The sequence below is a fragment of the Vicugna pacos genome, chromosome 18 (genome assembly GCF_048564905.1).
Source record: "Vicugna pacos chromosome 18, VicPac4, whole genome shotgun sequence".
Lineage (NCBI taxonomy): Eukaryota > Metazoa > Chordata > Mammalia > Artiodactyla > Camelidae > Vicugna > Vicugna pacos.
This window is the reverse complement of record NC_133004.1, coordinates 14,573,348-14,586,160: the sequence shown is the minus strand read 5'-3', so window position 1 is coordinate 14,586,160 and position 12,813 is coordinate 14,573,348. Positions and strand designations below refer to the sequence as shown.

The following is a 12,813-nucleotide window of genomic DNA, read 5'->3' as shown; positions in this document are numbered from 1 at the left end:
CATGAAACTGGAAATCAACAACAGAGAAACAAAGGAGAAAAAAAGAAAAGCATGGAGATTAAACAATATGTTATAGAAAAAACAATGGATCAATGAGGAAATCAAAGCTGAAATTAAAAAATACCTTGAGACAAATGATAATGAAAGCACAACCACTCAAAACCTATGGGACACAGCAAAGGCAGTGCTAAGAGGGAAGTTTATAGCGATACAGGCCTTTCTCAAAAAAGAAGAACAATCTCAAATAAACAAGTTAACCCACCACCTAAATCAATTAGAAAAAGAAGAACAAAAAGCCCCAAAAAGCAGCAGAAGGAAGGAAATAATAAAGATCAGAGAGGAATGAAATACAATAGAGATTAACAAGACAATAGAAAAAATCAACCAAACCAAAAGCTGGTTTTTTGAAAAAGTAAATAAAATCGACAAACCTCTGGCCAAACTCACAAAGAAGAAAAAAGAGAGAGCACAAATTAGCAAAATAAGAAAGGAAAATGGAGAAATTACAACAAACAAAATAGAAATACAGAATATCATACGAGAATATTATGAAAAACTATATGGAACCAAACTGGATAACCTAGAGGAGATGGACAAGTTTCTGGAAACATACTGTCCACCAAAACTGAATCAAGAAGAAACTGAACACTTGAACAATCCGATCACTAGAAAGGAAATAGAAATAGCAATTAAAAACCTCCCTACAAATAAAAGTCCAGGACCGGACGGCTTCACCGGGGAATTCTACCAAACATACAAAGGAAGATGTGCTTCTTAGCCAAAAACATTTCCACTAGTAAATATGACGCCGGCTGACCTACTTATGCTCATATTTATATATGTGTGTGTGAGTTGATATATACATAGGTTCTCTGCTTTTCAAATATCGTCTACCCTTTAGGATGATGTAAAGTTCTTTGGGGATCTGAGGTGGTGATGCAGGGATCATAAATTCCTCCCCCATGCCAGGCAAATTTATACTGAATTACTCACACACTTACAGAAAGTGAGGATGTTGGTTTTCAGCCAAATCCAAGGGCCTAAAGTGCCAGGACTTGGGGATTTAAAAAAAATTCAAGGATCTGAGAAGTGTAGAGTCTTGGAGTTAGAAAGGACCTCAGAGGTGACCCAATCCAGTCTTGCCAATGTGAGTCCAACTCTACGCAATCCTGACAGATGGGCAGCCACTCTTGGCTCAGTCGGGTCAGCAGACACATTATTCTATGAAACATCACAGTCTTCTATTAGAGACCTAACTGCCAATGCTTATTCCTCATAATAATCTTATAATTTTATCCTCTTGCCTCAGTTCTGTCCTCAGAAAAACAACAAAAAATTAAGAGCCTATGAAGTATTTGAACACATCTCTCCTATCCTCTCTGAGATTTCTCCAGGTTGAACTTTCCTAAATATTTCTTCTGAGACTCTTATCATATATCATTTAGATACTACATAATCCTGGAGGCTCTTCCTCTGGATATACTGAAGATTTTCAACATTCATCTTCAAATATTAATCCCTAGAACTAAGTCAAGTCTACAGATAATGAACAGTGTCAGTGTTGCTGGAGACATGATCAGGGGTACCAGCTAACCACTGCTCCTACACCTTTGCTAACAGAAGCAAATTTTGCTCCAGTGGCAATTATCCATTCTTGGAGAAGAATCTTGATTATTAGTCTCTATCAGTGACATTCAAGGGGTGACACATGACCCAGTTCTGGCCAATGAAATACAAGAGGAAGTCTGCTCTACTGAAAGGATAGAGGGCCTAGAAGAAAACTTCTTTTCTCTCCCTTTTCTTCCTTTTTTGAATGCTGGCAGGTGAAGATGTGATGGCTGGAACAGAAGCAGCCATCTTGTGACCACAATGAACCAGCAGCCAAGCAAGGCAAAGTAGAAGAATGGAAAAGACCTGAGCCCTTACTGGATTACTGAGACACTAAACCAGACCTGGGGCTCCTTGTTAAACAATAAAACTAAACATCTTAATGGTTTAAGCCACCATTGCTCAAATATTGTTACTTGGAGCTGAAGACACTCCTAACAACAGAAAAGGTATAATAGAACCATCATCTCTCTTAATTTGAACATTATATTTCTAGAAATGTGGCCTTTACTTTTTGAAAAGCCCTACCACTCCTTGGGATGGGCTGAGCATCTGGTCAATGCAAAACAAATGAACAAATAAACAGAAACCCTGTGATTGAGGATCACAATATCAAATGCTTACAAAGGCCATGCAGTTAACATAAATATGTGAATCTGGCTAGATGTGAGGTAACAGGGAGCAAGGAGGGCACAGTGAACTTGAAAATGCGTGCCTCATACAAAGACATTAAAAATCAAGCATTTTAAAATACTATGCTGGTGAAATCAAATACTAACACAACTATGAGCCAGATTCAGTAGGCAGTCCACCATTTCATGACCCTTGCAAAAATCAGCCTCGAGTGAGTTGGAAAGCCCCATCTCCCCCTTCCTGCAGGAGTGTACATTCCTCCTACATAGGTCAGTGCAGTCCAAAGTATGGGTTCAGCATTTCAATCTGGAAAGACAGCTTTGAATTCTAATTCCATCATCCAACATCTTAATCATTTCAGTTAAGGCAACCAGATTATTAACATCAAAATCTATATAGTTCAGTTTGAATCTAAGCCCCTTCTCTAAACCAACTGGATTCACAGTCATTAACTTGAAAGGATAATAAAATAAGAGCAAAAGAATATGATCACAAGGATTCTTTAATCGAATATATTTGGGACTGCCAGGGTCCTTGGGTTATGTATCTCAGAGCCACTTACTCCCTGGCAGAGAGAAAATGAGAAAATATACGTGTCCACATCCTAAAGCCCTAAGCCTGGTGCAAATATGTGTTCCTTTCAGAGGAATTATGTACAGTAAAGGTCACTGAGACAATCTCCTCCTACAGTCAGTTTCACACTGGCCACATTTAATCTTCAGTTTGCCAGGATAATGCTCATAGCAAGTCCTAAGAACTCAAAGGAAGCTTCTGGTTGTCCCAGTTAAGAAAATATAAATCATTTCATGTTGGACTCTCTAGTTCTGTGAGATTCGTTCCCAATCTTTTGCAGGGGATATCCTCATATCAGCACATCACCCTTCAGGTTATTATAATAATATTATAATATGATTATATTGGTTATTAAAAAGTACATGTACTTTGGAGAAAAATAAAAACCACAAAATATAAATACAATTAACAACAGTGTTTAGTATGAGCTAAGCTCTGAGCTTTATGTCCACCATCACATTTAAATCTCACAACTCTACAAAGCAGGTACTATTATTGTCCCCATTTTAAAGATGAAGACACTCAGCCTCAGAGACATTAAGGAACGTCCCCATGATCACCCAGCTGGTAAATGATGGCACCTGAATTTAAGCCCAGACATTCTAGTTCAAGGTCCAACTTATTAACCATGCTGTAATGACATTTCTTAAAAGATGAAAATAGCCATGAATCTACCACCAAAAGATAACCACTGCTCACATTTTTGTGTGATTCTTGCCCATCTTTTCTTGAAGGTAATACAATTTTCAGAGCTGGAAAGGGCCTTAAGAGATAATATCACCCCAGCTCTCATTTTGCAGAGGGAGAAGCTGAGGTTGAGAAAGCTGCAGGGCCTTTCTTGAGGTCACACCACGATTTGGAAATGGAATTTAGGTCCTCAGACTCTTTGTCCAAAGGTATTCTGAGATTTTCTGACTTGAGTTGGTTGCTAGTGGCTCCAGTTGGTTGGTGGTGGCTTCCTGGAGGACTGTGTTTACAAGGGTTTAAGGCCTGTGGCCAAAAAGGACAAAATGCTACAGTAGATTAGTGGTGATGATAGCTGTGAACATAGCAGCATGGCTGCATGCACACCCCAAATTTACCACCTGCCAAGGAGCAGCCCTGGGGGAGAAGAAGAATGCCCAGGAAAGGCTCTCATAACAAAGACCAGCTATTTTCTTTGCCTGCATCGGGGTGTCAAACCCCAGTGCCTTCAGGACCAAGTCTGTAACATAGATGAGTGAGGTGGGCAAGCTGGAGCCAGAAGGAAGGAAGAGCCCTGCCCTAAGTGGGGAGGGGCTCTCTTCATCTCTAGTCAACTGTCACCACGGGGAGAAGCAGGTCCAGGGTTACCAGGCCTTCTGGTTTTTCCAAAGAAGCAAGAAATTTGGATTTTTTTTAATATGATAGGGCTTAACTTTAAAATGTTGGTAACTAATTAAAATTTAAATAATTAGGGAAAGTGCAGAACAAACCAAACACACTAGTTAATAACATTATAACCTCTCCTTTTCATGATGGCCTTATCAGAAGCCACTAACTCTCTGTTACAAACCCAGGATTTTCCCCTCTTTCTTTTTCTCTTTTATTTTCTCTCTCTCTCTCCCCCTTACCCTACCTATAGAAGCATTTTCCATCTGAGGCTACAAAAGAGATGAACCCCACCCCTAACCCCACCAGACCACATCTATCTAGCGTCCAAGTGATCGCCAGTGACCCCTGAGGGCCATTTGGAAAATTAATTAATCTCTCCAGTGATGCCTGTTGCTCTCAGATGACTGATGTGAGGAGGAGGGGATGACTGCATCTGACATGCCTCATGGAAGAGACTAAAGATAGGCCTCCTCACTCTCCCAGAAGCTATCTAATGCCTTTATGGTAGGAACTGAGTGGGCTCCACCAACATTCTGATGTGCGTGTCTGCCCTTTCCATGAGCTTTCTGTGTTTAATGGGAGGGCCTGTCACTCACATCCAAACTCCGCAGCTGCCAGGTTACAAGAGCACAAGCTCCCACCTCCTGCAGATGAGTTGTTACTCAGCAGCACCACATCCCCTAATTTCTGTTAATCCCCAGGATGGCTGGTAATTATCGGCCCACTAGAGAGAAGAGAAGACTTGGCACACACCTATGAAATCAGTCAGCATTTAGGAACAAACACTGCATGGAAAGCCCTGCCCCACAGTGTGGTAAATTCTTCCGGGAACTGCAGTAAGCTGGCATCGAAACCAATGACTTGATTCATTCAGTCAACAAATATTTACCAAGAAACAAATGCAAAGGGCAAGGTCAGTGCAAGGTGCTACATGTGTAGACCAGAAATTAACTTTACTAAAGTTGGAAAAAAAAAAGACTAGTTCAAATAATTGTGATACAAACAGAATATTCTGCAGCCATTTAAAATCACGTTAGAGAGGTCTGTTTAATGATAAGAGGAAATTCCAAGAATACATAATCAAGTTTGAAAAAAATAAAAGCAGGTTGTGAACTATAACTGGGTCAAAATCAGAGTGAACACATTCAGCAGCCTCCCTTTTCTCCTCCTAAGACATAGACTCTATAGATAAATCTTAGGTGTTTTAAAATTTACATAGTAGTGCTTAGAAATAAGAAAAGAGAATTACAGATCAGAAATAGAGGGGATTCCCTAACAATAAATGGATCTTAAGATGGGACGCCACAATTTCAAGTAGGAATCAAAGACCATGGGGGAATGAGCCTGGTATGAGCCATGGGCAGAGGTCCTAACCTAGGCAATAAGAGGCAGAACTGGACCCAGAACCACGCTGCTAGCTGTGAATGGGAACGTAACATCTGCACCTTGAGTCACAGCCAGAAGGATGCCTCTGTATGTGTCAAGGGGCCAAAATGAAGTCACCTGCATGAGACTGGGACCCGAACCTGCACCACAGACTACATGGAGTAGAAAGAGAGCTCTGAGCTGAGCGGTTGACGGAGCTGTGGTTTAAAAGCACACACCCTTTACAGATATAGGGCAGAAGAAACCATAAAATTGCCTTGAAAATAAGTTCACACACAAAAATTAGAGACCATATGAGGACATCCAACGATCAGATTCTACAAAATGGAAGAATTCATACTGGAAGAAACAAAGATACTAGAACACTCGGAGAAGGGCGTCATAATAAGTTTTTTTTTTTTTTAATCCTCGAAGGTACAGAGAAGGGATTTACAACCACAAAGTGAGAAGAGTTTTTATAAAACAAGAAAAAGCAGGAAGGTATGAAAAGGAACCAATTATGTATCTCAGAAATAAAGTGAAATTTGTCGAAATTTAAAACTTGACAGATAGGCAGAATAATAGACCAGACATAAATGAAAAGAGCTGGTTCAGTGGAATGCAGAATTGACGAAACATAGCATAAACATAGAATAGAGAGAAAACTTTTAAAAACGTTTAAGATACATGGAGAATTGATTAAGAAACTACATTTTGAGAGAAAAGAGAGAATGTTGGAGGGGAAGCATCCAATAGACAATGGCTGAGATTTTTCTAGAATTAAGAAAAGCCTGTATCTTCTAAGAAAGCCCACAGAATGCAAAGTACAATAAACAAAGCCATATATACAGTACAATCCTAAACTTGTAACTAAACACATGGAGCTTAAAGCGAAATAGACCCAAGTGTCCACAGTGGTTACTCCAGTGACAAGATTTAAAGGGAGGGTTTTATTGATTTCTTTAAACTTCAGTACATTTTCTAAGTGCTCTACAATGAAAAGACATAATTTTTATAAATTGTGAAGGAGGAATATCATTTCAAATATGCATATACACATAAACACTTAAAATTTGCCCTCAAGGAACTTACACTCTAGTAGAGGAGAGGAGGTATTCATAGAGATAATACATAAAGCAAAACCCACCTAGTAACCCACATGGCTAGATGTACCTAAAATGTAAGCCTTACCTTTTCCCCCCATGGAGAAGTTAGGAATAAGCGGGGGAAAGGGAGGGGGAAGTGAGCAAGTTGAGCAAAAACGTAAAGGTCTAGTGCTCACGCTTGATTCATGAGGGGCTGTTATTAAAATCAGAGTGCATTTCACTTGGATGGGATCAAAATGGTAAACCGAGATAAGATTAGAACTTTATCTACATCAAGCATTATTTTCACCTCTAAATTAATTATATTTCAAGACCACCCACTGATGGAAGCAAATATTAATATCTCTCCACTGTGAATCAAAGTAAACCACAAATATCTGCCACGTAGCATATTTCAGTTATTATGAAGCTTTGTTCTTTTTTTTTCCCAAGGGTCAAGTAGACTTAGGAAAAAGCAAAAAATAGGGGGAAAGGGTTCGATTTAACTGATACTCAAATTAACTACCACTCATCCACAGGGACCTATCATGCTACCAATTAAGAAGTGCAGGCAATATGTTCTGAGCTTTACCAAATGAGCATCATCTTAGGTGGGCACAGAGAGATCTTAAAGGCTTAGGGAGGTTCAGGTTTTGTGGCCATAACCCCACTGGCACACGCAACCAAACAAGTCGGAGTTTTAGGCAATGCCCACAACTGCTTCTTCACAGCCACACAAACTGCACTCAGACTTGAGTCCCACAAGAAATAGGTGGCAAAAAGCACCAGCCAGCTCAATGTGTCACTAGTGGAAGGAAGGGCTGCTCACATCTCAGACACTCTCCTTCCTTTTTTAACATGACCAGGTTTCTCAAAGTATCACCCTTTAACCCACTTCCTCTCAACATCATCTGCACAGCCCACACATGGGACCCAACACATACCTCAATATTATCCCACTGACTTCTTTGATTCCCTGCCATAAGGACCAACTTGAAAACCCTGACAACAATGAGGAGTATCCAGTTTCTTTCACCACTTTTGAGCCAACAGATACTTTCATTCCTCTCCTCTCTGTGCCCTCTTAAATCTCTCTCGCATCTTGACTCCTCTGAAAATGTCCTTTCTCATTTTTCTTTTGCCATTTCCTGACTCCGTTTTTCTTCTTTACTCTTAAGTGGAGTCACACTCTTGTCCAATCCCCATAAGGCAGTTTCATGCTCTAGGAGAGGAAGATGCTTCCGCCCATATTCCCTGGACTTCACAAAACTCCCTTTCTAACACCCGCATCAAGGGAGGAGCAGGGTCACTGCCTATCAAGGGGGTGTTCAACTATGGGGACCCACTTCTGTTCCTGCTTCTTTGCCTACAATCAGGTGGGTAAGTCAGGTAAGACTCTAAGCCCCATACTCGCCAACTCAGATCTCTCAGCCTAAGCCTCACTCCAGTTTTTACCAGATTTCTCCACTGATTGTGCTGGGCCCTAGTCAATTCAGAATTTGCACTTACAATATGGCTGTTTTTGTGTGTGCTAGCTACTCCTTCCATCAAAACTTCAGAAGGGAGAAGGAATTGGTGGCAATTTTTAGGTCCCAAAGTCATACTCTAAAACCCTGTAGGAAAAAAAAATGCTGCTATTCTCCTTCTCCATGCCTTCATCAGAAATCAGAGAACCAGAAAACCAGAGGTCTAGTTCCCTCACACACCATGTGGTCTTGGCTGAGTCTTTAACTGCCCTATGCCCCCGTCCCTTCACCTGAAAGTTACAGGATGCTCTAGTAGACTCTTAAGGCCATTCTCAGTTCTGAAATAGCTATACATCAGTGGCAGGACATGGCTGTTCCCTACTTTTTTCATCCCAGAAGGAAGCCCCCCAAAACTGAGAGGGGGCTGGGAAAATGCTCAGCCACACATAGGAATTCTGCTAGGCTGCAAACCACTTAAAATGAATGTTTAATAAGATACTGCATCCGTTGTGTACTTCAGCTGAATGTGCTGCAGCCCAGGAGACCTGAAAGAATTAATACGGTTCCCAAAGGAGCTGGTGGGAATTGCTGAGGCAGAAGGAGACTCTGATTTGATAAATGTAAAAGTGCTTTGAGAACGTCAGAAGGAAAGTGCTATGACAAATGTCTGCTCGCTCTATTAGGATGTCTCCTGCTATCTAAGGAACACGCTCCAAGAAGGTCTCAGGGCTGGGGACCACAGCACACAAGTGCATTCACGCTTCCCTTCCCTTCCTCACCCCTCCAATCCCTTCCTGGGGCTTAGATCGAGCCACAGTGCCCTGCAACACCTCCTTCCCTGTTTCTCATTCTTCACTTTGCTTTTTCTTTCCGACCTCCACTTCTGCACATTCTCAAATCAGGCACTCATGACATCTCACTCAAATCTTCAAATCTCTCCCCCGACCCTCTCCAAATCAACACTCTAAGCTGGTCCATAGAAAGACACCCCCCCCACCCCTGTCATTCTAAGCAAGAAATTTGGACACACCTTCCTTCATTCTGACTGCCTCTAACTTCAGTATCAAAACCCATCCTTGGGAGCCAACCCCGCACCAGAGGGCCTTGCAGCCCTTATCAGTCCCTCCCAAAGAGCATGTAGGAAAACACCAGGCCCCCGATGCTCTGGGTCTGCAGTCAGTTCTCTCCACTCACAGCCGCTCCCCTAGAGAAGCACAGCTGCACGTGCCTCTGGCCCAGGGCTTCTCAAACTTTCCACCTCGCTCCCCATAACCGTAGAGAGTCTGCGGAAGTATGACATTTTTCTGCCTTTTTGGGGTTCACCTAAAAACTTTGCATTTTATTCCACAACATTCCCACATTTGATCATTTAGAAATCATTTTAGTTGCTTACCACGGTAGGGGGAAAATGGACATTTTTCACAAAACAAGCAGGTAAAATTGACATTATAGGACTATAAGCCTTATTCAAGTCCCCCAGGCTCTCCTCTGTGCACTACTTAGAAATCTCCAAGCATTCCACTACCACTCACCCCATCATACTTTTCATCTCCTGAGTTCTTCCAGGCACACCAAGGTGCCTCTGAGTACCCCGCTTTTCAGAACCAACGCAAAAAGCATTTCCATTCAATTCCAGGTTGGAGAGGCAGGACCTGGTTCTCACTTGAGTCAGTGGCCACTACCCCTTTTCAGATCAAGACAGAAGCCAGAGGCTCCCAAAGATTGCTGTGGCCACCATATGATTGTCGTTGGCTCGGTCGCGGCTGCCCACCATCTCCCGGCCTTACCTTGTCAGCCATGATCATAGATGCGCCCCCGTGGATGCCCAGGATGGGGATGAAAGTCTGTGAAGAGATAAAATCCAGCATCTGGGCCACGGCCTCCTGATCGGTGTCGTCCCCAAACACCAGGCCGTGGATGCGGGCCCCTGACATGAGGTCACACACGTGCGTGATGAGGCTCTTGGGGTCCGTGCGGTTCATCAGCAGCGCTACCACGTTCACGTCCATGGGCAGCCCCGCCGCCTGCTCGGGACCCCACAGGTTTCGCAGTTCGCGCTCGGTCACGTCGTGGCTGTGACCCAGCAGGACGGCGATGTTCAGCGCCGGTGGGCCCTTCGCCGCCGCCGCGCTCTGCGTCGGACCGCGCCAGACCAGAAGGGCCGGCAGCACCAGCAAGGTCCAATAGCCCAGTCTGCCCATAGTCGCCACTTACAGTCCCTGCAAGGTGAAGAAGAAGAGTCAGGGCTGCTGTGTGCAAGAGTTCTAGACGAAAGGGATTACCGACCCAGCCCGTTGCTCTAGGAGCCAGGTACAGAACCCACTCCCAGCGAGAGCTGCTGGAGTCACTAACTCCATTCCCCATGCCCGATGCCATCCACAACTCTCGACCCATCTCCAACTCTATCTACAACTCCAATCCGAGCTAATTCTCCATCCCTGTCCCCCAAACCATCTTCGCATTCAGCCTCCTCATCCCCGGTCTTCAGCCTCCTCTCCATCTCTGACTCTCCCCACAACTCCCACCGCATCCCCCAAGTTAGCTTTGGACCACTGCCCCTGAGCATAGGCGCAGAACAAACCCTCCACCCACCCGGCTCCCACCCGGGCTAGTGCGGACCAAGTTACTGACCCCGCCCCCTTTTCACAGGGAGCAAACTGCGAAACAGTCACGGGCGTGCGGAGGCGACAGAGCGACTCTGCATCTCTACTCCCGCTCTAAGCGAGTTGACTGACCCCGCCCTCTGCGAAACCGCGGGGTTCAGCACCCACCTGACTCCACTCGGCACCGGCACCGGCACCGGCACGGGCTGCAGACCCCGCACCTCTCCTGCAGGGTACATCCCAAACGCATGGGAGTAAGGACGCTCGCTTGTGTGCCCCAGGATCTAGGGTGCCTGGGAGAACTTAGGGTCCGCCCCACCTTGCGCAAAGGGGCCGTAAAGCGATTTTCACTCAACTGCAAGCAGCCCTAGGATCCACCCCTTACACGCGAGCGTACACAGACACACACACACACACACACACACAATCTCTGACGCTCGCCGTGTGCAATGCAGAATTCCGGAGAGGAGGCAGGTTCCCCCGCGGGCCGGCGCGTGGGAGCTGGCGAAGAATGTGCACAAGGGTGTGGGGCAGGGGACAGTTGGCTCCCTAGAAACCTTCCGACCGACGTGAAATGTACAGCACCCCCACCCACCCATCCCAGCCTTTCCTTCAGGTTCTGTTACCAAGTCTTAGGTGCACGTGGGCAGCGGGCTGCACACCCTCACAGGCACGCACGCATTTCTGCGCACATCTGCAGGCCGCAGTAGGGGAGCCCACGGCCATCCGGAGTCTGCACACGTCCTCGGGCGGTGCACACACGTATCGCGCCAGGTACACAGCAGTGCCTGCCTGCAAATACCGGCACAGTCGTGCACGCGTGCACTGGCGCGCGCCCCTCGGGTCGGGCGCTGCTGGAGCCCGGGGAAGTTGAGGCGAACTCGCACGGGCCTCGGCACTCTTCGGCTGAGCATCGCGGAGCCGCAGCGCCCCCTGGTGCTTCTCCCGCACCTCGCTAGTAGTGCTCCCTCTCCCGCTTTATTTCTCCCTCTCTCCCCTGATCCTTCTCCCGCTCTCCCTCTAGTCGAGTCTTCCTTCTGCCCGGCCAGCCGAGCCCAGGTCTCCCGCTGGGACGTACCTGTAGCCGGAGAAGGTCGAGGATGCAGTGGGGCGCGCTGCGCGCACGAGCATCTCGGCCGCCTCAGCAGCCACCGGGTTTAGCGGGTTCCCGCATGCTGCGGCCCCCGCGCGCTCCCCTGGCTGTCCCGCGCTGTCCGCATCGCCCCCACGGGGGGCGGCTATCCCAGCCGGAGGCTCTGCAGCAGGGCTCTATGAGGGCGGAGAAGAGATGGAGAGGCAGGATCAGCCCACCGGCGGGGGGTGGAGAACGGGGGGACAGACTGCAGTCTGCAGTGCTCACAGCCCCTCTGTGCGCACAGGGGGCTCTACCGGAGACGGGGAGCTGAAGCTCCGTGCTCGAGACGCCCCCAGTTGGGATCCTAAGACCCTGAGGCCGAAATGGAGAGCTCCACTTCGGGGAGCACAAGAGAACCGGAGCCCCAGGTTGGCCACCCTCGAGAAGCTAACAGGGCACCTCCACTCTCACCCCCTGCCACCTCCCTGGCGCCGGCTGCTGGGAGTTGTGCGGCCAGGAGCTGCTGAGCAAGGCGGGTAGGGAGAGAAAGAGGAGGGAATGGGGGGTTGAGTGGGGGTGCTGGCTGAGTTTGCGATGTGTCGGCAGGAGGAGAGGGGGAGGGAAGGACTCCGGCTCCCGCGGTCCCGGATCCCCGAGGGAGGTGCGATCTTTCCCACGCAACGATCCTCTTGCGGTCCTGTCGCCCCCTCTTATCAAGGCCTCCCACCGCCCTCTTCCCAAAGGGGCTGCCCAGACCCAGCGTCCCATGCCAGCACTCACCGCAGCCTCTCTCCACATAGTTCTCAGCAGTGGCCGCCCCTGGTCATCTCCAGGGATGATGGCTGCGGCCGCGACTCTCAGCGCTCACCCGGCCCCATGCCCCGGCTAAGCCCTCGGCGCCTCCCTCCGAGAGCCTGAGCTCGGCTTCCTGCCCCACTCCGGACAGCAGCTGCCCGATCCTCTGAGAGCGCCCAGGAGTCCTCTCCGCAGCCCAGGCTCCGAGCTGGTGTGTGTGTGAGGGCGAGTGTGTGATTGAATGTGGGAGCGCGCGC

The 12,813-nt window shown here is 46.9% G+C and overlaps 1 protein-coding gene across 4 annotated transcripts in view; it reads right to left on the bottom strand.

The window, feature by feature from the left end:
- Positions 1–12,813, bottom strand: part of GRIN2A (glutamate ionotropic receptor NMDA type subunit 2A) — a 420,782-nt gene that overhangs the window by 342,039 nt on the left and 65,930 nt on the right. For all 4 annotated transcript variants that reach the window (XR_012061040.1, XM_072942222.1, XM_072942225.1 and 1 more), the window contains exons 3-4: positions 11,765–11,955; positions 9,871–10,302 (exon numbers count right to left, since the gene is read on the bottom strand). Coding sequence is in view for 3 of the 4 variants with exons in the window: in XM_072942222.1 (XP_072798323.1) it covers positions 9,871–10,284 (414 nt within the window). In the remaining variant the exon portion in view is untranslated. The remainder of the gene's footprint in view (positions 1–9,870; positions 10,303–11,764; positions 11,956–12,813) is intronic.